This window comes from Rhinolophus sinicus, chromosome 2 (assembly GCF_057876585.1).
Source record: "Rhinolophus sinicus isolate RSI-liver-muscle chromosome 2, RSI-T2T, whole genome shotgun sequence".
Classification (NCBI taxonomy): Eukaryota; Metazoa; Chordata; class Mammalia; order Chiroptera; family Rhinolophidae; genus Rhinolophus; species Rhinolophus sinicus.
In genome coordinates, this window is record NC_142502.1 from 100,917,881 (window position 1) to 100,942,284 (window position 24,404).

General features: G+C 50.2%; 1 protein-coding gene across 1 annotated transcript in view; it reads left to right on the forward strand.

Moving 5' to 3' along the window:
• MDGA1 (MAM domain containing glycosylphosphatidylinositol anchor 1) overlaps nt 1-24,404 on the forward strand; it is a 54,877-nt gene that overhangs the window by 23,005 nt on the left and 7,468 nt on the right. Inside the window, exons 2-12 of the mRNA XM_019753939.3 lie at nt 6,085-6,224; nt 11,132-11,306; nt 13,100-13,296; nt 14,100-14,232; nt 14,488-14,757; nt 16,694-17,023; nt 19,842-20,138; nt 20,709-20,993; nt 22,624-22,775; nt 23,646-23,823; nt 24,069-24,092. Coding sequence (XP_019609498.1) covers nt 6,085-6,224; nt 11,132-11,306; nt 13,100-13,296; nt 14,100-14,232; nt 14,488-14,757; nt 16,694-17,023; nt 19,842-20,138; nt 20,709-20,993; nt 22,624-22,775; nt 23,646-23,823; nt 24,069-24,092 — 2,181 coding nt within the window. The remainder of the gene's footprint in view (nt 1-6,084; nt 6,225-11,131; nt 11,307-13,099; nt 13,297-14,099; nt 14,233-14,487; nt 14,758-16,693; nt 17,024-19,841; nt 20,139-20,708; nt 20,994-22,623; nt 22,776-23,645; nt 23,824-24,068; nt 24,093-24,404) is intronic.

Consider the following 24,404-nt stretch of genomic DNA (forward strand, 5'->3'; position numbering starts at 1 on the left):
AGGAGGAAGACAGCCCCCACTTGGCTATGATTAACCTTTTTAAATGCGGGGTGGGGAGGAAACCTGACAGAAAGTTGATGGGGCTTTAAATTCAGGCTTTCCATGCATGTGCTGTCTGCCTGCCTTATTTGGTTCTATATCTTATTGTTGCACCCTCATGCGTTTGACAGCACCTTGGCTAGCAGCCAGGAGGAAATTCTCTTATGGGGGGTGGGGGCCCTTGATGAAATTCCCTTTCTAGGTTCCAGTGAGAATTCTCTTTCTTCAGAAGCCCAGTGGGCAAGTTGGCATTTGCCTTAACGTGAGTCAGACGTTGAGAGTTTGTCGCTTTGTCACTGAGCCTATTGGGTGCTGGCAGCCCTCACCCCCACCTATAATTCCGAGTGTCTACTTTGGGGGGAAGAAAGGAGTGAGCTGGTATGCCAGAAGCATTCTACCAGGGGCTTCCTATTTCTGCCTCAGCTGTTCTCATGACGATGCTGCCCCATGGGTGACATCTCTCACGCCGCTTGATTATTCTCAGCCAAGGGACTGGGGGAACGTGTTACTTGACTCCACACAGCCTTAGTTTTACTGAGCCTTGGATCGGCACTTCTCCACCCGTTTTACAAAACACTTCTGTCTCTCAAGATGTTAAGAGACACTCCGTGAAGAAAGGGCTTTCTGGTCAAATACATTTGGAAAGCACTGGATTATATCAAGTTAATAGATGTGTTCACTGCAGGACTTTTCAGAGCCTTTAATAATATCGTGTGCTGAGACTGAGGAGAGAGAAGATGCAGCGTCTTATTTGGCAGTGGACTATCGATGAACATTTTCTGGCACACAGGTTGGGGGACACAGTTTTCCTTTTCCATGGGGGTCTGTCAATAGAGCTTGGAGAATGAAATAGGAAGTCTCATAGACCAGAGGCAGGAAACATACTGGGTTCCAAAATCCTGTCCTGTTTTCTATCCACCAAAGTGGTGTCAAGCAGAGATGACCAAATCCCGCGGAGCCTTGAAATTCCCAGGAGCCCGTTACAAATACAAACTCTGAGGCCCTAGAGAGTCAGGGCTGGTGGTTTCCCGTGGGCTTGGGGATCTGCGTTGCGACAGGCTCCCCTGGTGACACAAGGGATGGGGGTGGGGGGTCCGTGGATGGCTGGGCTGGTGAACTGAGTTGCAAGCTAGCAGGTAGAAGTCCTGGCTTAGAGTCTCAGCTCTGCCATTGGCCTGTGTCTGCGAGTGACATGGGCATTTCCTTCTCCAGGCCTCAGTTTCCTCGTCTGCCAAAGGAGGCTATAAATAGGACTTGCCTTTCTGCCTCTCAGAGCTGAGGTGAGGCGCTTGGAAATACACAGTGCACCCTGGGAATGTACCAGCCCTCATCATCTGTTGCAGATAAGGCAGCATCCTGTCATGCAAAGGGCTTCAGGCCCCCAGGGAGGTGGCCTGAGAGGAGTGCAGGATCATTTATAGAATAAAAATGTTGGCTGGCATGGTTACATTGCTCACTGTGTCAGACACCGTTTGAAACACTTTCGCATTTATGTATTTATTCCTCACATTTCATGTTTATGTATTTATTCCTGGTGTTGCAACTGAGACAACGAAGGCTTAAGTAACTTGCTGAAAGACGCAAAGTAAGTTGCTGAAAGCTAAGGGTCCGGTAAGAAGGGTGTTCAGAGAAGGATGCCATCCGTCTCCTGTTTTCCAACTCCTCCGAAGCCCTGCACAGCCCTCAACATGAATCTTGAACCTATTCATGAAATATCCCTACCGGTTTACTGTCTGCTTTGAGTGGTTTCACCCCTGGAATGTAGATGGGCCTACAGAGGGTATTCTCCTGTACCCCTCTCTTGCTCCTATGCAATCAGTCATTTCAGTAGCTATCATTCAGTGAAAGAGCACATACGGTTTGGCCAGATGTTTTACATATGTTGTTTTAAACCCTCACACCAGCCCTGGGATAAGGCATTATTGTTCCCATTTTACAAATGAAGAGGCCGAGTCACAGAGAGGTTAAGTAACTTGCCCAGTGTCACCCAGCTAGTGCCTAGCAGAGCCAGGAATCATCCCAGATTGTCAGCTCTTTCCATTTCTCTAAAGCAGATCTCTCCTCTACCCACTTCCTTGTCACATCCCCCCGCTTTGGAGTCGTCTTAGCACTTAGCACACTCTGAAACCATCCTGTTCATTTCTGTTTCCTTGTTTGCTTTTCGTCTCCCCGACAGTGCTCTTTCAGAGCTGGTCCTTGTTTGCTTTTCATGACAGCCTCTTCAGCACCCAGCACAGTGGCAGGCTCGAAGTGTTTGTTGTTTGACAGACTGAATGAAGGGATTATGTCGTGGTGCCTCTTGACACAGGCCCTGGCCTGGTTGCCTTTGGAGTCAGAAGATGCTGCTGCTGGCAGTGGGAGGCTGAGGTTAAGTGGGACAGAGCCCCTTTGGGGACCGGAGACGTGGTGGGACCTCTGTTGGTTCACGGTCAGAAACATGGTTCCAGCCATTCCAGGGCTGAGGAGAGTGGGGGGCTGACTCATGTTAATGAAAGTCAGTGGGGGCTGATGGGCAAATTGAACCATCAAGGCCAGCACTCACTCCGGAAGGGAAATCTATACCTGGAAGAAGTCAGCCATGGGAAGCAGCTCATCAAAGTAGGAGTCAGAGTAAAGGGAGGAGAGAATTGTAATGGTTAGTGACATCAAACAAAACAAGGTAACCTCAACAGGCAGTGTCATCGAAGGCATGCTCTTTTTTTTTTTTTTAATTGAAATGTAACTTAGCTACTGTAAAATCTTAAGCAAATAATTTAATGCATTTTTAAATGTGTATCCACCTGTGTCACCACCTCTCAGATTAGGATGTAGAACATTTTCCTCCTCCCAGATGGGATCCCACCTTCTCTCCAGAAAGTTCTCTTGTGCCCTTCCCAGTAAAGAACCCCCCCACCCCTACCCAGGGGCAACCACTATTTAGATCTTGATTGCTATAAGATTGGGTTTTCCAGTTTTAAATTTCAAATAGATAAACATTATACACTATTTACTCTGTTGTATCCGAATTCTTTCCCTTCAGTTGTTCCAGTGAGATTCAGGTGTTTCTGTATCTATCAGTATTTCATTCTTTCTTTCACGCTGTGTAATATTCCATCGTATGAATATACAGGAATTGATTTACTTGTGCTACCCTTGATAGACCTATGGGATGTTCACCTATCCATGCATAAAGCTGCTATGAATGTTTTATTGTTTGGTTGTCATAAGCACTCATTTCTAGTGGGTACCTACCCAGGAGTGGAATTGTTGCCAAGATCTGTTCCAAAGTGGTTCTACCATTTTAGAGCTAGATAGTCTTGATATTAGTGTCATCAAAGGGGATTGAATCATTGTAATAATGTCATCATCCATGGTGCCCATTCACCGCCCCATCTCCAGTGAGGAAACACACCTGTCAGATGGCAAGGGGCCTCGTGTCTGTGGGAGGGCCTCATCTTTTCTGGCTTGTGCTGGCTGGGCCCTGAGAAAGGTTAGCGCTCCAGCTCTTTCTCAGTATTCCTTCTGAGTCACCAAAGCTTTTGTCATGGCAGCACTGCCTGGCTATGGGTAAGCCACAGTGTCCAAGATGATAGCTTGTCTTCCATTGGAGCCTGTGAAATCAATGCCTTCCTTGTGGAGAAGTACCACAGGCCTCTTGTAGATATCCATATGGCCTCCTGGTCTTATCAGCGACTGGCTTACACATCATGCATTGGTGGGTTGTTTCCTGATGAGATTTCCGGGGGACGCTGGCCACAGATGGCTATCTCTTCCGTGTTATGGTAGTGTTCATGCATTTTCATTGCAGGGGGCACCATGTCAGACCCATTCCCCAGATTCTAGGGTGCATCTTACTTAGGGACTGATTACATAAATCGTTGAAAGTATGAGTCGAAAAGACCTTAGAGGTCATCTTATCCACTCCCCTCCTATAGGTGGGGAAGCTGGGGCGCAGGGAGGTCACTCAGCTTGTCTCCTGACAGCTGGTCTAGGTTCGTTCCTGTGTGGCAGCCGGGCAGGCAGGATGAACACCTGGACACTCAGAACCTGGGTTGGTGGCAGGTGCCACTGTTGACAGAATCTTGCGGTTTAGAGAGACTCTTGTGGTTAAACAGGGCCTGTGTCACGTGACCTGTGGCCCACTTGTTGCCCCACAAGCTTCTCATCCAGCACCAGGCTGCCTCTGTGTAACCCCCTCTGTAACTGGTTCGTGTCTGTCCCGTCAGTGTTGCTCGGAGAGAGTCCATTAAGGCGCTGCTTGTGGCACCTATGGAACACATTAGAGTTCTAAGCGCTTCTCATTTACCTGGTGTGATTGTCCCATCCACCCTTGTGTGTTCTCAGGGTTGGTGGCGTTCTCTCCATGTTAGAGGTGAGAAAACAAAGGCCCAGTGATCGCTGGTGGCTTTCCGCCAGTAATCCATAATAGATAATGTAGGATTCTGCCCCTGCAACTGGCAGGAAGGCCCGTTCTCTGAGACGTGGTTCAAAATCTGCCTCTTCCATAGAGCCACCTGTGATTCTGCCTCCAGCGGATGGTGGTGTTTCTGTCTTCTGACCTCCTAGGGACTCTGGACCTCTCATAATGCTTAGCAACGTTACTATGGGATAGTCTTGTCAATTCATCCATTCCACATCCACTGAGCGCCCGCGGTAGTTAAGGCCTTAGTGTTGGGGATACCGAGATGAAGTTCACAGTCTGGCAGGCAGAAAGGCAAGAACCCTGAATTTGATAGACACACAGATTGATGCTTTGTTGTTGTGCTGGGGGAGTGATGGACACAGAAGGAGGGAGGGTGCAGGTTAATCATGGGACACTTCCTGGAGGAAGTTACATATTTTATGTACGGGTTTTATCTCACCTCAGTGCACCTCCTTAGGACAAGGACTCGGTGTTCACTCCCTGTGTCCCTTGTGTCCTGGATCAGCTCTCCCACCTCCACTCTCTCTAGTCAGCTGTGAGCAGACAGGTGTGAACTTGAGGGCCTTGCCCTCCCACCCAGAACCCAAGCATTGGTGGGCTGGGGGCTGGTTTGCCTCTAGGACAATGGGGCTTGACACTGAGGGAGGGGCTGTGAACTTTTACAGCTCAGCCATTTCCCCTTTGGGTTCCCCCAGCCCTGGGCAGTGTGAGACAGGTCAGGGAGGAGCCAGTCTCTTGAGAGCTTCCGGGTCCCTTGTGAGAACTTCTGATCCTTGGAGAAGAGGCTGGCACAGGCTCAGGGAGCAATGAGGGAAAATTAACAGGCCTTTGGTTGAGGGGAATATGTAGTCTGTAGGGATGGGGGGAATCTTAGGTTAGGCTAAAGCAGAGCTTGGGATGCTTAGGGGTGGGCACAGTTCAGGCAGGTGATTTGCTGAGAAAATGATCTCAGGAGAAACTAAGGGGATGAGGGAAGCATCTGGGCAAAACTGTGGTTAAGCTGACTTAGCCTCAGCCTGTTCCCCGGGGTAAGGGGTGGGGGCTCTGGAGCGTGAATAGCACCAGTCATCCCATCTTGAGGCAAGAGGGCTGGGCCTTTGCACTCATGTTGGCCAGTCATTGGGAGTGTGTGTGTATATTGGGGAAGTAGGTGGCCTCCTGGGCATTTCTGCCCCAGGTGGTTCCCACTGTCTGAGGGCCATTCCCTGGGGAAGGTGAGCTGTGTGCACATAGCAGCTGTCACACAGAGCAGATGAGGATGGATGCACCAGCCCGATGCAGGGACCGGGTGGAGTACTAGCAGCTGCAGGACGGGGGCTGCTAAGACCGTGATGCTCACTGAGTGATACCCAGTCTGTACCGATTACAAAGCCCCTCGCCCTGATCAGCTCATTCAAGAGCACAGATCTCCTGCAAGGGGGTTGGGATGGGGAGGAATTGCCCCTTTCCTGAGTTCCTGGCCCCTTTGGTTCTGGTCTGGGCACTCTGGGAAGATTCTTGCCTGAGCTCAATGGGGTCAGGTTTTTGAAGATGGCCTGGGGAGGTCCAGGCTGACCCTCCCCCCCCCACATACTCAGAAGGGAGCCTCAGGCCCCCTCTAGCCCTGGTGCGTCTTGTCTAAACCTCCCCCCCTACTTTGCCAGCTCCAGCCCAGGCCCAGATAGTGCACGCGGGCCAGGCGTGTGTGGTGAAAGAGGACAACATCAGCGAGCGTGTCTACACCATCCGGGAGGGGGACACCCTTGTGCTGCAGTGCCTTGTCACCGGGCACCCTCGGCCCCAGGTAAGCCCCCATCCAGCCTGCACAGGCCCCTCCTGCCCTCACCCCCTCCCTCCCACCCCTACTCTGGGATCAGAGCTTGAGAAGAGGCAGTAGGAGCTGGGGACGAGAGGTACACAGCAGCAAATAAACAGAAGGCAGGAGACTGAGGCTGAGCAAATAACTGGAAAATTAACTCAGTGGGGAAGGGCTAGAGCAGGGGTGTCCAAACTGCGGCCCGCGGGCCAACTGCGGCCCGCAATCCATTTTTAATTGGCCTGCAGCAAATTCCAAAAATATATTTAGTTTACTTAAATAAACCAGGTGAGACAATACGTACTTCACCTCGAGTGAGTGGCCGGGCTGTTTGTGTATTTTACTGCATATGGCCCTTGGTGAAAAACGTTGAAAAAAGTTTGGACACCCCTGGGCTAGAGGTTGTGGGCTTAGTCCCCTGAAAACTTTGATGGCCAAGGGGAAAAACTGAATGTTGGTTACTTAATTCCACTCTATTCCTGGTATCTGTTGAGCAAACACAGCCTCATATGTACCTTCAGCCACTGTTTGAGGGTGGACTGTGTGCCAAACACTAGGCTAGGTGCTTTTTCCAGTGCTTTCTCTGGCTCCTCACAACCATGCTGTGAGGAAAGCATTAGAACCCCCATTTTACAGCTGAGGAAATTGAGGTTCAGGGAGGTTAAGTAAGCTCCCAACATCACACAGTCCTTGTGAGTGAGGAGGCAGAATTTGAATCCAGAACCATAGCTTAGCACACTTCCGCCCAGTGTACCCATCTTTGGGTTGGGGGCTCCAGGAATTCCCAACAACATCGAATATAATCTCTACTTTAGGAGTCTTCCGGTAGGCAAGCCCTACACTCTTGTGGTGAAAAGACTCAAAGCAATTAGAAAGCAACAGATGCAGAGTATCTGGAAATGCCAGGTGACTTTTGTCCCAGACCAACAGTGTGGTTCAGGCAGGAAGTGTTGGCCAGTTGTCACTGAGAGCCGATGGGAGGAGGTAGGAAGCAGTGGGCTGGGGGATGGGTGGAATTTGCTGGTGAGCTGCTGTGACCTTTAAGAGCAGCAGAAAAGGTTTCGATTGGATCCTAGGAAAGAGAGTGAAGTGCGAAATCCTTTTCTGGGGATAATTTTGGGAACAGGGATGGCTTTAGTAGGTTTGGCCTTGAGACAAGCAGATGGACCAGGAAACCCCTAAAGACTCTTTCAACCTGAAACTGTGATCGCTGCTTGCTCCTTCTCAAAGGTTTGTTTAGAAGTGAAATCAATGCTGCCAGTCTTCAGGTTGGTGTTTGTGTCAGGTGTGACTATTAGGGGTGGTTCTCCCTAAGGCCAGGGAGGCAGCTAAGGCTGCACCTGCTGTCTGTGTGTGTCGCCTTGCACATCACACATATGAGTCATCTGTAGCGGTGGCTGTATGTGCATGCTTCCGTTTTTCCATTTCCATCTGTGGTTTCATGGTTTTTCCTGGGCTTATATTTAACTTTATCCCATCTCATTTCTCCCATCTAGCCAGCCTGTGAGGACTTTCATTTTTATGTCTCTTGTGGGGTCTCCTCCTCTCTATTCCTCATTACCCCTCTAGGTCAGACCTTCAGCCCTGTTTCTTGGACCACTGCAGTAGATGCTAACTGGCCTATTCTCCCAAATCTCTGCTTCCAATCCACGCCTGCGCCATGCTCCCAGAATCCTCAGCCTCCAACCTGCTGCATCATATCTCTCCCCTGCTCCAAAACCTTCGATGGCTCCCCGTTAACTACCAGACCTAGTTCAGGCTCCGGTGGAACTGAAGGCCTCCCACAATCTACCCTCACCTGCCTTCCCTGTCTGATCTCCCACTGCCATCTTCCTCCCACCCTGGGCTCCAGTCGGACATGCCCAAGTACACTCTGTTCATTCCTGCTTTAACTATTGCTGCTCACTTCTCTTGAAATGCCTCCCAGCTCCCTTTGCCCTCATTTTATTACAAGTGTTTGTTGAGTACTTGCTATATGCCAAGCACTGTAATGGGGCCCGAGGATACGGCTACAGTTCCTGTTGCCATGGAGCACCCAGTCTCATAGGGGAGCAGCAGCATCTCAGAGGCATTTGGACTGTATACTTACCAGGACTGTATACTTACCACCAGGGTAGTAGTATTAATGCACACGCGGAGGGTATATGAGGTGAGGCCACAGGGCCATCCATGGCTAGGAGCTGGAAATGGACTCTCTATCTAAAGCGGGAAGCTTGACAAGAGTGGACCAGAAGACCACTGTCTCACAGCTCAGAGTCACAGTAGGGAGCAGACTCTCTGCTACCCAGAGTATGGGTGCAAACAGAGTCACCCACAAGAGAGCATGCCCCTAAGCCTGTCTGTGTCTTGTACTATCCAAGTGGTGAGGAAACCCTAAGCTGAGAAACTAACATAAAACCTGGTTGGAACCTGTGAAGCCATGTATTTGGAACATAGGCAGCCATAAAACTACACCACAGACAGGCCTGTCAGGGACCAAGTGGGACTTCTGTGGAAGAGAATTCCCACTGATTACAATTACAAGCCTGTGAAGTAAAAATTTTAAACCCACTTAAAAATACAGTGCCAGGAATGCTAATCCATAGACCCAAATAATTGAACAATTAATATCTGAGGAAACAGATATCATAGCACAATTTGAAAGGATCTTTAAATAAGTATGTTTAAAATGTTTAAAGAGATCATGGAAGGAATAGAATCTATACGACAGGAGATTATAAAACCTGATCAGTTAGATATGGAAAAAAGCAAATAGAAATTCTAGGGGGAAAAAAATAGTCTTTTGTAAAACTTGGCCTTGATACCATAGAGATAGCTAAAGAGAAAATTAATGAATTGGATGATAGATTTGAGGAAATCAGCCATAATGCAGTTTGGAGAGGACAAAGAGAGGGAAGTGTGAAAAGGAACTTGGGAGACAAGGAGGATAGAATGAGAAGCTACAACTTAGCTATAAACTTGGGCATTCTAGAAGAAGAGATTAGAGAAAACTGTGAAGAAGCAATATTTAAAGAGACAAAGGCTGAGAATTTTGTAGAATTGAAGAAAGGTATGAACCCTTAGATGGATACAGCAAACTCTGTCTTAAGCAGTATGTAAATAAACCCCATCTAGACAAATCATATTAAAATCACAAAAGTCAAGTACAAAAAAAAAAATGTTTTCATGGCCTTGTTTCCCTCCAAAGCACCCTTTGTTCTAAGTATCAATTGCCTGAAACTACCTGTAGCCTTCCCCAAGTTTTATAACCTCTAGGTCCTTCAGGGTAGTGTTGAGGGTGGCGAAAGGATAAGTTTAGAAATCTTATGGCCTGCAGTGGCCCCTCCCTGCATGAGAAGGTTGCCCTTTCACCTATTTCTTCCTGCCTGTTGTTTTTATGACTTATAGTCTGACCTATTCACCAGGATCAGGGCCCTTGCCCTGTCTCAGTAATGAGCAATCCTACTCAACTTTAACATGGAAGTTTCCCTACCCCATACTCCAGTCCTTAGGACGAAGTAACCTAGAACTGATCAGTTTTTCTTAAACCTCTGGTACTTTGAATAGTAGCTCCAGTTTCTTGTGTGGTCCTTGATAGTGTCTCATAATCTAAGACAATGTTAATAAATATACCGTATTTCCCGAAAATAAGACCTAGCCGGACAATCAGCTCTAATACATCTTTTGGAGCAAAAATTAATATAAGACCCAGTCTTATTTTACTATAATATAAGACCCAGTCTATAATATAATATAATATAATATAATATAATATAATATAATATAATACCAGGTCTTATATTAATTTTTGCTCCAAAAGACGCTTTAGAGCTAATTGTCTGGCTAGGTCTTACTGTCGGGGAAACAGGGTAGACATTTATTGAGTGACTAATATATACCAGGCACCACACTTAGGTTCCTTACATACTTTGTTTCTAAACCTCACAATGATTCTGAAAAGTGGGTATTACTCTATGTAATAGTTATAGTTGTCTATTGCTGCATAACAAATACTCCATAACTTAGGGACTTAAAACAACAAACACCTATTATCTCCTGGCTCCTGTGGGACAGGAATCCCTGAGTGGCTGAGCTGGCTGGTTCTGGCTCAGGGTCTCTCACAAGTCTGTAGTCATTTGAAGACTGACTGGGGCTGGATGATCCCCTTCCAAGCTAACTTTCATGGCTGTTGACCGAGACTTCCCTTCCTCCTCTGTGGACCTATCCATTAGGGCTTCCCATGACATGGCAGCTGGCTTTCTCCAGAGCAAGTGACGGGAGAAAGCAACCAAGATGGAAATCATAGACTTTTATCACCTGACTTTGGAAGTGACATACCATCACTCCTGCCACATTCTATTGGTCACACAGACCATCCCCGGTACAAAGTGGGAGGGGACTACAGTAAGGTGTGAATACCAACCAGGAGGCGGGCATCATTTGGGGCCATCTTAGAGGCTGGCTACAGGAGACCTCTTGCACGGATGAGAAATCTGAAGCCAAGAGATGAGTAACCTTAGTCTTCCAGGCACTAAATATACGTCAATTTAATCCTCCCAGTAACCCTAGGAGGAGAGTTAATATTCTCCATTTTATAGACGAGGAAAGGAAGGCAGGAAATCTTGGGTAACTTGTCCACAAATCCATGCTCTTAAACACTGCACTATACCGCTTTCTTTAAAACCTCATCCATCTGACTCCCTATTCCCAGTCTCTTCGCTGAGGCATCTTACTCCTCCTGTGCATTCCTACAAGTCTGTTTGAGTTAGTTTCATAGGCCTGTATGTCCCAAGTACGCTTGTGAAAAACCATGGGGTTGGAGGGGAGGCACACTGCAGAGCATTCAGTCCGGAGGCCCCCCACCCCACGGCGGCCTCTGACTCTGCCGCCCTCCATCCCCCAATGGCCGGACCCAGGTGCGGTGGACCAAGACAGCAGGCAGCGCATCTGACAAGTTCCAGGAGACATCGGTGTTCAACGAGACGCTGCGCATTGAGCGCATTGCGCGCACACAGGGCGGCCGCTACTACTGCAAGGCTGAGAATGGTGTGGGCGTGCCCGCCATCAAGTCCATCCGCGTGGATGTGCAGTGTGAGTCGGCGTCCTCCCTGTCCGGTTCCCTCCCTGTCCGGCTCCCGGGCTCAGGCTGGGAAGTGGGGTGCCCCTCAGGAGGAGTGGGGGTGGGGTGCGGTGGAGAAGAGGCACCTTCGTGGAGAACAGAGACTTTCTCTCTCCCGTGCTATAGAGGGGCATCTCTGCTGTTCCTCCGATGTGTACTACCCCATACCACTCACACATTCCTATCTGTAATCCCATATGAACCTTGTAACCTCCCTGTAAAGTAGTCACGGAGGACAGGACAGGTTGCACACATTCCACAGATGAAGAAACTGAGGGGTACCAAGGACTCCTGACTTGTTCACAGGCATAAGTCTCTTCACTGTGGTCCAGTGCCCTTCCCACAGTACCTCATGCCTGAGAATGGTGTGGGCGTGCCCGCTATCAAGTCCATCCGCGTGGATATGGGTGGACTTTCCCAGGACTTTTGTCCTGGGAAAGCTCTGAAACTTTCCTGCCTGACCACATGCAGGACCAAGCATCCCTCAGTCCTTCCTACTGCTTGAATGGAAAGCCCCCCCCCCCCCACCTGCCACCATGGGTATCCCCTTAACCCCAAGATACCATCTCCCTGCTTGCCACCTGCCTCTGTGTCCATCTAGGCTGACCCAGGTATCCAGAAGCTGTGGGGCCAGGCCCAAGGGCCTGTCTGGTACCATCTTAATGAATCTAACCATTAAATATGCCCCATGCCTCCCAAGTGGGACCTGATAGAGTGGCGAGCAATGGCACCCCAGATCCTCTCTTCTGTACCCCATCAGTCACCCAGGGGCCTGCCAAACCCTGGGGCTGAGGGTCATTTCTCTAGTTATTGGTGCTAGAAAGGGCTGGCAGGCATGAACTGGACTTCACCAATGCCCCACCTCTGCCCACGGCCTTGGTAATGGCTTCTATCCAAGTGGGCTGTGGAAGCAGGACACAATGATGGGATGTTGGGCCATCCGCTGTAGAATGATAGAATGTGGAATATTAAAGCCTTTGGTTCACAACCCTGGCTGCACATTAGAATCTCTAGGGGATCTTTTTTAAAAGTAGTGGAGCCTGGGTCCTAATTCTAGAGATTCTGATGGAATTAATTGGGGGCTTGGTTCCGACATTGGAATTTTTTTCTTAAACTTTTTCTTTTAAAATTGAGGATTAACCTACATCCAATAGAGTGCGCTGATCTTAAATGTACAGTTTAATGAATTCTTACATATGTATATGTATGTGTAAGCACCTTCCAGTTCAAGAGAATTTCCAGGACCCTAGAAAGTTTCCTCATGACCCCTCCCAGTCAATAATCTCCTTAGAGGCAATCACTGTTCCAATTCCTGACACCATTAATGAGCATTGCCAGGCATCAATATTAAAAAGAAAATCTCCGTATGATTCTATTGTGCAAACAAGGGCAAGAACCACCAATCTAGTCCAATTTACCAATGAGGAAACAGGCAGAGAAGGGACTTAGGCAGGTCACACTACAAATTAATAGCTAGCTTGGGATTTGAACCAGGGTTTCCCGATTTCCAGTCTACAGTTGCTTCCTCCACCCCATGATGGGAGGGTGAAGACAGACAACCCCATGCAGGTCCCCGGGGAGGGACAGCTGGGAAGTCATTAAGTCCAGTCCCCTGGCTCTAAAGGTTGGTCAAGCTTGCAGGGCTGGGAGAGCATCTGGCTCCCTGGACACATCCTTGAGGGTGGCTCGGCTTTCCCTGCCAGGAGCCCAAGTCCCCACATTGGGGTCACCCAGTCCTGACTCCACTGGGGCTGTGCCCTTGCAGACTTGGACGAGCCGGTGCTGACAGTGCACCAGACAGTGAGTGACGTTCGCGGCAACTTCTACCAGGAGAAGACGGTGTTCCTGCGCTGTACTGTCAACTCCAACCCGCCTGCTCGCTTCATCTGGAAGCGGGGCTCTGACACCCTGTCCCACAGCCAGGACAATGGAGTTGACATCTACGAGCCCCTCTACACCCAGGTCAGGACGGGTGGTAGCTGGCCTGGTCTCCTCGTGATTCACCCTAAGTCTTCCTCTTGTACCCAACAAGGGGATGGGGCATGGGGGCTGAGGCCTCACCATCTGGATTTCTTGGGGCTGCCCTGACTTCAACAACTCTGTTCTGATGGCAGAAGCATACATTCTGATTTGGCTTCAGACAACCTGGGGCAGACAAAATCGGAACAGAAAGCTCAGGGAACAGTGATAGGGACGGGAGAGTCCCCAAGGCAACATGTCCTTTGGGAACATTGCCGGTTAGGAAAGGCGCCCCCTAGAGGCAGGCAAGTCATCCCTGCCCACCGCTGGCTGGCAGAGTATTTGGAACCATGGGCAGACACAGCAAGAATTGGAGGCAGAGAGGTGACTCCACTTCCCATAGGCCCCCTGTGATCCCAGGAAGTGGTGATGAAGCCATGCTACCAGGGAGGGCTTTCGGAAGTGGCTTTCCTAGGTGGCTGTCAGAGTGTCACTTGTAGCCATGGCCTTTGGAGCCAGTTCCATGTTGGTATGGCTGTAAGACAGAGCAGGGTGCCCTCCATTTCCCAAAGTGGAGAAACTGAGGCCTGGCCCTGGCCAGGGCTACCTCAGGCCCAGAGAAGCCCAGGGTATGGAGAATACAGCATCTGCTGAGGCTCAGGCTCCCTGGGGACAAATGGTGTGGAGGTTGAGAAAGATAGGAACTAGAATAATAATTTGCTTAAGCCTCTGGTGCTGGGTAAATGTGTGAAGGACCCCTGGAGACCCACACAGACTCCTCACAGCAGTGGTTCGCTGTTGCCCAGGGGGAGACCAAGGTCCTGAAACTGAAGAACCTTCGGCCCCAAGACTACGCCAGCTACACCTGCCAGGTGTCTGTACGCAACGTGTGTGGCATCCCGGACAAGGCCATCACCTTCCGGCTCACCAACACCACGGGTACAGGCACTTTCCCGCCCATCCCCTTGCCCACCTGAGCTGACTCCCCACCAGGAGACAGTGCCTCACTCCACACAGGCCTCTAGGCACATCTGCACTAGTGCATCCCCTCCTCCCCTCTGCCTGCTTCCTGCTTTCTGCCCTTTCATCTCCCTCCAGGCCTTTCCCAGCCCCATGGCTTCCCTAGCTCCCTATATCCCTCACATGCAGCCCTGCCTCATGATATCCTAAGACCCCACCTCCTTGTCCTCTTAGCCCCACCAGCCCTGAAGCTGTCTGTGAACGAAACTCTGGTGGTAAACCCTGGGGAGAATGTGACGGTGCAGTGTCTGCTGACAGGCGGTGATCCCCTACCCCAGCTGCAGTGGTCCCATGGGCCAGGCCCGCTTCCCCTGGGCGCTCTGGCCCAGAGTGGCACTCTCAGCATCCCTTCAGTGCAGGCCCCGGACTCTGGCTACTACAACTGCACAGCCACCAACAATGTGGGCAACCCCGCCAAGAAGACCGTCAACCTGCTGGTGCGATGTACGTGGCTCTGGAGGGGTGGGAGGAAAGTCAGAGGCAGACAGGGTCCCTGTCCTCTAGGAACTACCAATGGAAGGGGAGAGGGGCCTGTCTGCTTCCCCTGGGTAGGTCAGATATACTGATGAGGCATGTTCCAGGCACTTTTATTTCCCTGCAATTCAGGCATCTGCCAGAAGATGGTAGGACTAAAATTTACCAGAGTAGTTTTATTTAGTGTTTACAGTCTACATATCCAACTATAACCTCAACAGTCCAAGAGTTAGGAAGGGCTGGTGTTGATAACATATATATATGTGTGTGTGTGTGTGTATATATATATATATATATATATATATATATATATATATATATACATATATATATATGTATATGTATATGTATATGTATATGTATATGTATATATGTATATATATACATATATATATTTCTTTTTTGAGATTGGGAAACTGAGGTTGTAAAAAGCTACATGTGGACTTCCAGTCTTCAAGAGAAATTTCCTGCCTTATTTTTGTACACTGGTTTCTACATGATTCACTGAGTTAAAGTAAAACTAACACACATTTCCACATAACATATATGTAAATCTTTATTAGAAAAGCATTTCAGTGAGTCTGAAGATAATTATTAAATGTTAAAATGATATAAAACTTGGAGCACGAGCTAAAGAATTACACTTTGCTTACTAAACCTCAGCCTCAGTAGTCAGCAGTAGCTGCTCAATATGATCTTGATTTTGTTATTCTGCTTCATGGAGAAAACTTTAAATTATGAAGATTTAGGTTGTTTGTTTGTTTACTTATTTATTGTATTTTTTAAAAAGATACAGGCTGTTTCCAGCTCTCTAGATTCTGCCAAATTCGATTGAGTCTTTTGAAGAAATGGGCTCTTTTGTTGTTGTTCATCTTTCACTGACTAGTCTCTCTCTGACTCTCATGATAAGAAGCTAGCTCTCTATGACTTTTTACTTAATCAGAGTGAGAAAGAAAGTAGCAAGATTGTGGCTGATGACTATTTTTTCCCTTGATGGTACTTTACCATCAGAAGATTATTTTTCTCCACTGGTTTTCATTTGGCCTTTAAAACCTGGGTTGATGAGATTTCAATTTACATCAAATACTTATGGTCACCTCTTGGGGTGACATACAGCCTGCTTTGCCCAACCCAGTTCTGGTTTATTGCTGTTGTACCAGTCTCCTGTCCAACTAGCACCCAGTATTAAGAGTTCTGTCTAACTCTTGGATTACGTCAATCAATATTCAGATTTTTTAAAAAGGCAAGACCTTTTTCTTTCTAAATTCTGTATTTTTATGTAATTACATGTAAAATGATTGCACTGGACTTTCATTATAAAAAATACACAACGTGTTGCAAAGAGTCAAATCGCACAAAAGGGTAAAATGTGCAAATTAAAATTTCCCTTCAATTCCCCTCAGACCCACTTTCTAGATAGAGCCACTATTCCATTCTGGTGCATCCTCCCAAAATTTGTATTTTACAAGTTCAAGGTTTAAAACAAAATAAAAATAAAGTAGTATAGTTGTTAAGAGTACAGGCTCTGAATTAAATTGTCTGTGCCTTGGTTCCCTCCGTTGTAAAATGGGGACACTAAAGTGCCTCCCTCACAGATTGTGGGATGAGTTAAGTGAATAAACTCCGTAAAGTGCTTGGAACAGTGCCTCTCAGTGTATGTTCAGTCAACAGTGGCTCTAATGGTTACTAAACCCACTTTTCTGCAGCGAGCTTTTTTTGAACTTTTAAAAATGCATCTGAGCAAGCAGAACAAGTTCCAAAAAATATAGTGGCTGCCAACCTCTAGGAGGGCCACTTTGAGGGGAGGAGCTGGCTCTGAATGGGGGTGGGACATAGCCACTGGCTTTGGGCCAGCCCAGCCACCCTTCCCTCCCCATCCACACCTTCCCTCCCCATCCACCTATAGCCATGAAGAACGCCACATTCCAGATCACCCCAGATGTGATCAAAGAGAGCGAGAATATACAGCTGGGCCAGGACCTGAAGCTGTCGTGCCATGTGGATGCAGTGCCCCAGGAGAAGGTGACCTATCAGTGGTTCAAGAATGGCAAGCCAGCACGCATGTCCAAGAGGCTGCTGGTGACTCGAAACGACCCTGAGTTGCCTGCTGTCACGAGCAGCCTAGAGCTCATTGATCTGCACTTCAGCGATTACGGCACCTACCTGTGTGTGGCTTCCTTCCCAGGGGCACCTGTGCCCGACCTGAGCGTCGAGGTCAACATCTCCTCTGAGACAGGTGGGCAGCGGAAGGGGCAGCGGGGAGGTGTGAGAAGGCTGGAGAAGCCCCCAGAGGGGAGGTGGGGCAACAGCTTGGGAAAGGGAAGCCAGAGTGGAGAGAATACTATTTGTTTATGCCACACAAATTTATCAAGCATCTATTATATGCCAGGTGTTGTGCTAGGTGCAGGGGGTGGAGTGGTGAGCAAGATAGGCTCTGCCCTCACGGAACTAAGTAGGAAGGCAAACATTTTTCAGATAGTCTCACAAATTTATACCCCTGCAAACTGTGATACATGACAGTCAGGAAACAGTTTCCTAAGATAGAATGTTTGGTCTGAAAGCTGAGGGAGGAGCAGGATTTTATAAGGCAAAGGAGAGCAAGGGAGGGGGGAAGAGAAAGGCAGGCCAAGGCATCAGCATGTGAAAAGGCACTGAGGCAGGCAGGCAAGTGCATGGGCCATTGGGAGAACTGAAGGAAGGAGAATATGGCTGGGAGAATGGAATGAGATGAGAATGGAGAAGTCAGCAGAGGCCAGATTATCCAGGAAGTTTGGGTTTCTATTCTAGTAATAAATAATAATGACTAACATTTATTGAGTGTTTACTATGTGTTCTGATGATTTGATATTTATCTCATTCCCCTTTATGATTTACCTTGTGGGATAGATGGTTTATCTTCAATTTTTAGAGATGAACAAACGGGCTCAGAGAGTTTAAAAAACTTACCGAAGGTAACAACACAACAGTAAGTGGTGGAGCTGGGATTGGAATCCAGACAGTCTGACTGCAGAGCCTTCACTCAGCCACCTCTAAAGGGTTTACACCTTGAGAATGACAGGAGTTTGGAGGTGATGACTTTGGAGAGGGTCTCTAGAATCTCATCTCTAGCCCCCAGCACCTTGCACTGAGGAGCTGGCTGCCTTAAGCTCAGCCTCTTTAACTCTCTGGATCTCAGATTTTCTTCTGTGAGACATTGAACCAGGTGGCCTCGGAGGCCCCTTCCGTCCTGACATCTGCATAGGGAGAGGCCAGGTGAAGCTGGAGGGGGTCAGGAAAGGCTTCCGGAAGGAGACTGACCTGAGCTGGGCTTTAGGAGTGGACTAGGCCTCCATTGATTCCACAAATCTCTTTCGCCCATCACTGTGTACAAGGCCATAGGTGAGGCGTGAGTTGGGGACCCAGACAAATGCCACAGACCCATCCTCAGAGCCCACTGTCTAGCCTGGGAGACACATCTGTTGGGGTAAAGCGGGAATTGGAAGGGCAAACTTTAGATAGGACATAGTTGCTAACGGCAGGATCCGCAGAGTCAGGGGAACATGAGAGAAGGAGTACCAGGATGCCAGGGGATGCCAGGGAAGGCTTCTCAGAGGAGCCATTCTCCATGTGAACATTTGCTAGGTGAGGGGACAAGCCCAGGAGAGACAGGATAGGGAGGCCCTCAAGGTGTATGAGACTTGATGTGTCCAGGGAATATCCCACAGCTGGGACACAGGACGGGAGACGGAAGATGAGGCTGGGGGTGGCAGAAGCCAGAGCACAAGGGCCTTGTTTGCAAAGCCAAGGAGTTTGAGCTTTAACCTGAGGGCAGTGCAGCCTTGGGCGGGGGAGAGGGAGACAGCCCGTTAGCCTGTGGGGACACAGAAGGGTTGGGAGCTGAGATGTTTTAGAAGTCAGGTAATCAACAGGGCACAGGGCTGTTTCCTCCGTTTGGCTCATAAGCCTGATGCTTAGGGCGTGGAAGTTTTTTAAGGGCCTGTGGAAATGGTTTAGACCTAGAAAAATAAATCAATTGGCTCCAAAATACAAAGAAAACTGCAAAATTAAAGCCAATAAATGTATAAATGTTTGTAGAGTATAAATTATACTAACTAGATAACTGGATTTCAAAGTGCCTTGTAGAGTTATTTGCAATTTATATTTAATGTAGGACATTTTAATTTGTTTGACATGATGTGAAATGGGACCCATAGACATCTTTAAAAGACCCTCCATTTGGACAATGTGTCGGGTTGGATTAGGTTTGGCTATGAATAACAGAAAAACCCTAAATAAAAGTGGCTTAAACAAGCTAGCCGTGTATTTCTTCTTCATATTCAAGTGAGCAGTGCCTGCTGGAATGGCGGCTCTCTTCCAAGTCCTCAGGGCCCCAGATTCCATCTTGTATTGCCATTCCATTATCCTTAGCATGTGCCACCTCGTCCACAATGGCATTTCCAGCTGCAGTCATCAACCTGCATTCCAGCCAGCAAGAAGGAGGAAAAGAGGTGCATGGCCTCTTCCTTTAAAGATGCTTATGTTGTCAAATCCCAATGGCCAGAATTTGGTCACCTGGCTACGTTTAGCTAGCCATAAGTCAGGCTGGAAGATACAGTCTTTATTCTGGACGCGTGCTCTGCTAACGCCCAGATATATTATTACTTTGGATGAAAGTGAAAGGATATTGGGAGTACAGACTAGCCATCTGTGATAATACTCCAGAAAGAGAAGAGGATGTCTTTAACTACAGCAGGGCCAGCAGGCAGAAAAGAGCGTATTGAGGAAGGAGATATTTAGTAGAACTGTTTAAAAGGTGGGATCCCCAAAACGTTGAGGTAAGGGGAAAGAAGGAATAGGCCAGCACGACTTCAGCTCCTTTTCCGAGTTGGGAGAGCCTGAGGTAGAGACCAGGAGGTGGAGAGGACCTGGGGAGGTGAGTTCCGTTTGGAGATGCTGAGAGGTCCGTGGGAGGTCTGGAATGGGAAAGAGGCTCACACTTAGGGGTAGGGAAGCAGAAACTCCGGAGCGGAGGCCAGCGGGTAGCTCTAACCCCGCTCCTACCGTCCCCTCCCCAGTGCCGCCCACCATCAGCGTGCCCAAGGGCAGGGCCGTGGTGACTGTGCGCGAGGGCTCGCCCGCCGAGCTGCAGTGCGAGGTACGCGGCAAGCCGCGGCCGCCCGTGCTCTGGTCCCGCGTGGACAAGGAGGCTGCGTTGCTGCCCTCTGGGCTGCCCTTGGAGGAGACCCCGGATGGGAAGCTGCGTCTGGAGCGCGTTAGCCGCGACATGAGTGGGACCTATCGCTGCCAGACGGCTCGCTATAATGGCTTCAATGTGCGCCCCCGAGAGGCCCAGGTGCAGCTGAACGTGCAGTGTGAGTCCTACCTTCCCACTTGGACTACCTCACAAGCTGTCCCTCCCTGCTCTCAGTCAAGCCTGTCCCTTCTTTACCCCTTCACCCACCCCAGTCCAATCAAACCCCCCACTTACTGCTGATACCTCTAAACCCTCCTCGACACCTTGACATATTTTTTTTTTACAAATAAGGGAAACCGAGTCACAGAGCGGTTAAGCAACTTGTGTAAATTCTTACAGCTAATTGGAGGAAGCGCTGGGATTTGAACCTACAGCCATCTAGCTCCAGGGATCAGGCTCTAAACCCCGACGTTCTGTTGCTTTTCATTACATGGGAGCTGAAGGGGCCATTTGGGGCATGAATAGAGCCCAGTGTAGGAACCATGGCTGGAAAGAATGGCTGGGAAGGGGTAGCAGGTATCTACAGGTCGGGGAGGTATGAGTGTGGCTATTGCATGGGTGTGTTGTGTGTATCCTCCCTGAGAACTTTGCCAAGGGGGCACGGGAACAAGGGCGAGTGCGTCGCCTCCCCCGTGGGGCGGCTCCTCAGAAACCCCTCCGCCCAGCTGACCGCCGCCCCCGCCCCCAGTCCCGCCGGAAGTGGAGCCCAGCTCCCAGGATGTGCGCCAAGCTCTGGGCAGGCCTGTGCTCCTGCGCTGCTCGCTCCTCCGAGGCAGCCCCCAGCGCATCGCCTCGGCCGTGTGGCGCTTCAAAGGGCAGCTGCTGCCTCCGCCGCCATCCGTCCCCGTCGCCGCCGAGGCCCCCGACCACTCCGAGCTGCGCCTCGACGCCGTCACCCGCGACAGCAGCGGCAGCTACGAGTGCAGCGTCTCCAACGACGTGGGCTCGGCTGTCTGTCTCTTCCAGGTCTCGGGTGAGAATCCAGTGGGTCCCGCCCCACCTAATCACGCCCACTTGGGCCCACGCTCCGCCCCAATTCTTGCCCTGCCCACACCCGGCTTGGGTCCCGCCCCCTTCCCGCCTACACCAGGTTTAGGCCCGTGCCTTTCCAAGACCCGCCCATGCCACCTGGATCCAGCAATGACCTCCTCTTACAGCCCCGCCCATTCCATTCTTGCCCACTCGAGGTCTAGACCTCCTTTCAAGGCCCACCTATACCTGTCCTAAGCCCCGCCCATTTAGCTCCGCCTTCTTCCTTGGACTCAGGCAGCCACGCCCCTTTCAAGCTCCTCCTTCACTACGCCCTCTTTTGCCCTGCGGGCACCATGTCTGGGCCCTTCCCTTTAAAGGCCCAGCCACACAGCGCCTAGGCCCCGCCTACATGAGGTATAGGCTCCACCTCTTCCAATCTTATCCAATCTCAGCTCTCCGCTTCCTGCTGTTTCCACATTTCCCCTCCAACCCCTCCTACACCAGGTTTAGATCCTCCCACTCAAGCCCTAGGCACCACCCCATGTCAGGCGTCAAGTTTCAAGCTCCTCCTTCCTCGTCTTTGGCTCCAGAGGCTGGGGATGGGGAACCTCTTTTCCAGATCGCAGGTCCAGTGTGAGGGGCCTGAGCTTAGGGGAGCGAAGACGCCCCTCAGTAGCATCTCTGGGACCTCGTGGGTGGTCCTGGGACAGCCAGCACACATTTCCTGAGCTGTCTGTCACCTTAGAGTTTCAGGCCCTCCGGTGTCCAGAAATCCCTCTCAGCCTTATCTCCTCATCAGGTCATTCGCGGGTGGGCTGTTTGGGGCTGCAGATGGGAGTATGTGGGTCAGAAAGGGGTGGAGGTCGTGTTGAGGGGCGAGGGAAACGGAGAGGGGCTGACGGGGTTGCCGACCCCTGTCTCTCCTCCTTCCATTGGTAAGAGCCTCTTCCTTGTCAAAGCCGGTGGCAGCGCCCTGCAGAGAATTCCAGGCATGCCTGCCCCCCATGCCACTGCACTCTCAGCTCTCCCAACAGCCCCCGACTGACTGGATGATCCTTTAGCTCTTGTTTGGATCCCCTCACTCAACAGCAGGGGGCTAGCACCACAGGTCACTGGCCACCTCCCCAGCCCTGACAGCCAGAGGCCCCGGTGACATTTCCCACCTCCTTCCCCTCTCCCCTGTTCTCCCATACTTTCCCTGTCTCCCCACCTTTTTTGCCTCGCTCTATCCTTCTCCTCTCTGCTCTTCCTTATACCGCAATTCCTTGATCCTTCTTCCTGTCTTCCCCAACCCTCTTTCCCTGTGTCTTCTCTAATATCCCTTCTGTCTTCCCAAATTTCTCTTTGCTCTATCTTTTCCTTGGTCTTTCTGCTCCGTTCTCGCTAATACCACCTCTTAAATTCCCAATCTCCCTTATCTCCATCTCCCACCTTCCCTCCTACCCCACCCTCATTCTCCCCAATCTCCTCTGCTATCTCCTCTCCTCACAATATTCCCTTCTCTTTGTCTTCCCCATCCCCTCTGTCTATTCCTCTCCATCCTCTCTGTCCCCCTCCCACACCTCCTCTCTCTGTGTCTCTCCCCATCCCCCACCCTCCATGGCCCCATGCCCCCCTCCCTGCCCTCTCAGCCAAAGCCTACAGCCCGGAGTTTTACTTCGACACCCCCAACCCCACCCGCAGCCACAAGCTGTCCAAGAACTACTCCTACGTGCTGCAGTGGACCCAGAGGGAGCCGGACGCTGTTGACCCTGTGCTCAACTACAGACTCAGTGTCCGCCAGGTGGGCCAAGGGAGAGACGGGTCTGGGTGCCAGCTGACCGTGGAAGTGCTCAATGAGCCAGGGGAAGGGGTTGGAGATGGGGCTGGAACACACTGACGCTTCTTATAGACAGCTCTTCAGTGTCACAGGGAAAGTGTTCTGGACACAGCAGCAGGAGCTGGGAGGTGCTAGGGACCTGACCCCTCTGGACCCATGTTCTGGGCCCAACCCTGAGAATTGGGCAGGGTCAATGGAGGTGGAGGGGAGCAGAGCCAACTCTGCTCATGAAATGCAGAATCTTCTCTTACCTCAGAAGCTAGCAGCAGAAACTTAAGGCATGAGCTTAAAGTCTCACCCACGAGGTCTCTAGAATGCAAGGCCAGAACCACTATGCTGGTCTTGTGTCCTGTCTATTGACCATGTGGTTCTACCCAGCCCAGGGGGCAGTTTGGTGGCAGGGGTGGGGGGGGGAAATGTGACTCTGGGGCAGACTGCTTAAGCTAGAATCAAGCTCTGTATGAACTTGGACAAGCTATCTCTGTTTGGCCTCAGCTTCCACATCTGTAAAATGGGGGTGAAATTATAATATTCTACCTCTAGGATCATTGTTTTGAGGATTAAATGAGTTAATTGCAAAGCATTTAGAATAGTGCCTAGCACACGTAAAGTATTCAATATGTGTTGCTGTCACTTATTATTAAGACAGCCGTGGGAGGTAGGCATGGAAGGGGTGATTGCTCTATCCCACAGAAACTGAGGACCTGGCTTCCTAGTTCTTTGCTCTTTCTGCTCCTGGACACTGATCCCCAGAGTCATACCAGGGGCTGCAGGGACTGGTGCTCTGGTGGAGGGCATGGCTGCTGAGCTCCTGGGAACTCTCTTTATCTACAGTTGAATCAGCACAATGCCATGGTGAAGGCCATCCCAGTGCGGCGTGTGGAGAAGGGGCAGCTGCTGGAGTACATTCTTACTGACCTCCGTGTGCCCCACAGCTACGAGGTCCGCCTCACACCCTATACCACGTTTGGGGCTGGTGATATGGCCTCCCGCATCATCCACTACACAGAGCGTAAGTGGGGGTGGTGGTGGTGGGAAGGGAGGGCCCATCTTATGCCCAGGGGACCCCCTCTACCTTCCCCACATGGTTGCTGAGCTTGGGGCTCCCCACTATTCAGTGTCCTGCTCTGTCACTGCAGGCCAGGCCCCTCTGGCCCCAGTCTTGGCTCTGGGGACCCTGTCCTCTGGTTCTAAGCTCAGGCACCCTCTGCACAGCTCCACTCGATTCTGACTTGGTTTTCCTGTTTGCTTTCTCAGCCATCAATTCTCCCAGTCTATCAGGTGAGACACCCCCACCCACTTCTCCTTCCCCTTAGGGACACAGAAGCTCTCCTGGTGGGAGGAAAGGACCCCAAGAGAGACCAGAGAGGAAATGCGGTAGAAGCCAGCAGCTGGAAGGAGAAGCAGGGGGGAGCTGGGCTAGGCTCAGAGATGTTTGTATCCAGGATTTATTCTGGGGCTTAAAGGTAGGGGGCAGAAGAGAAGTTGGGGGACGTCTCTAACTCAGGGCCTTTTGTCCTCATGCCGCATCACTCACTATCCCCAAAACAAAGGCCAGGCTAATCGGTTTCCCCTGTTCCCTGGAGCAGGGGG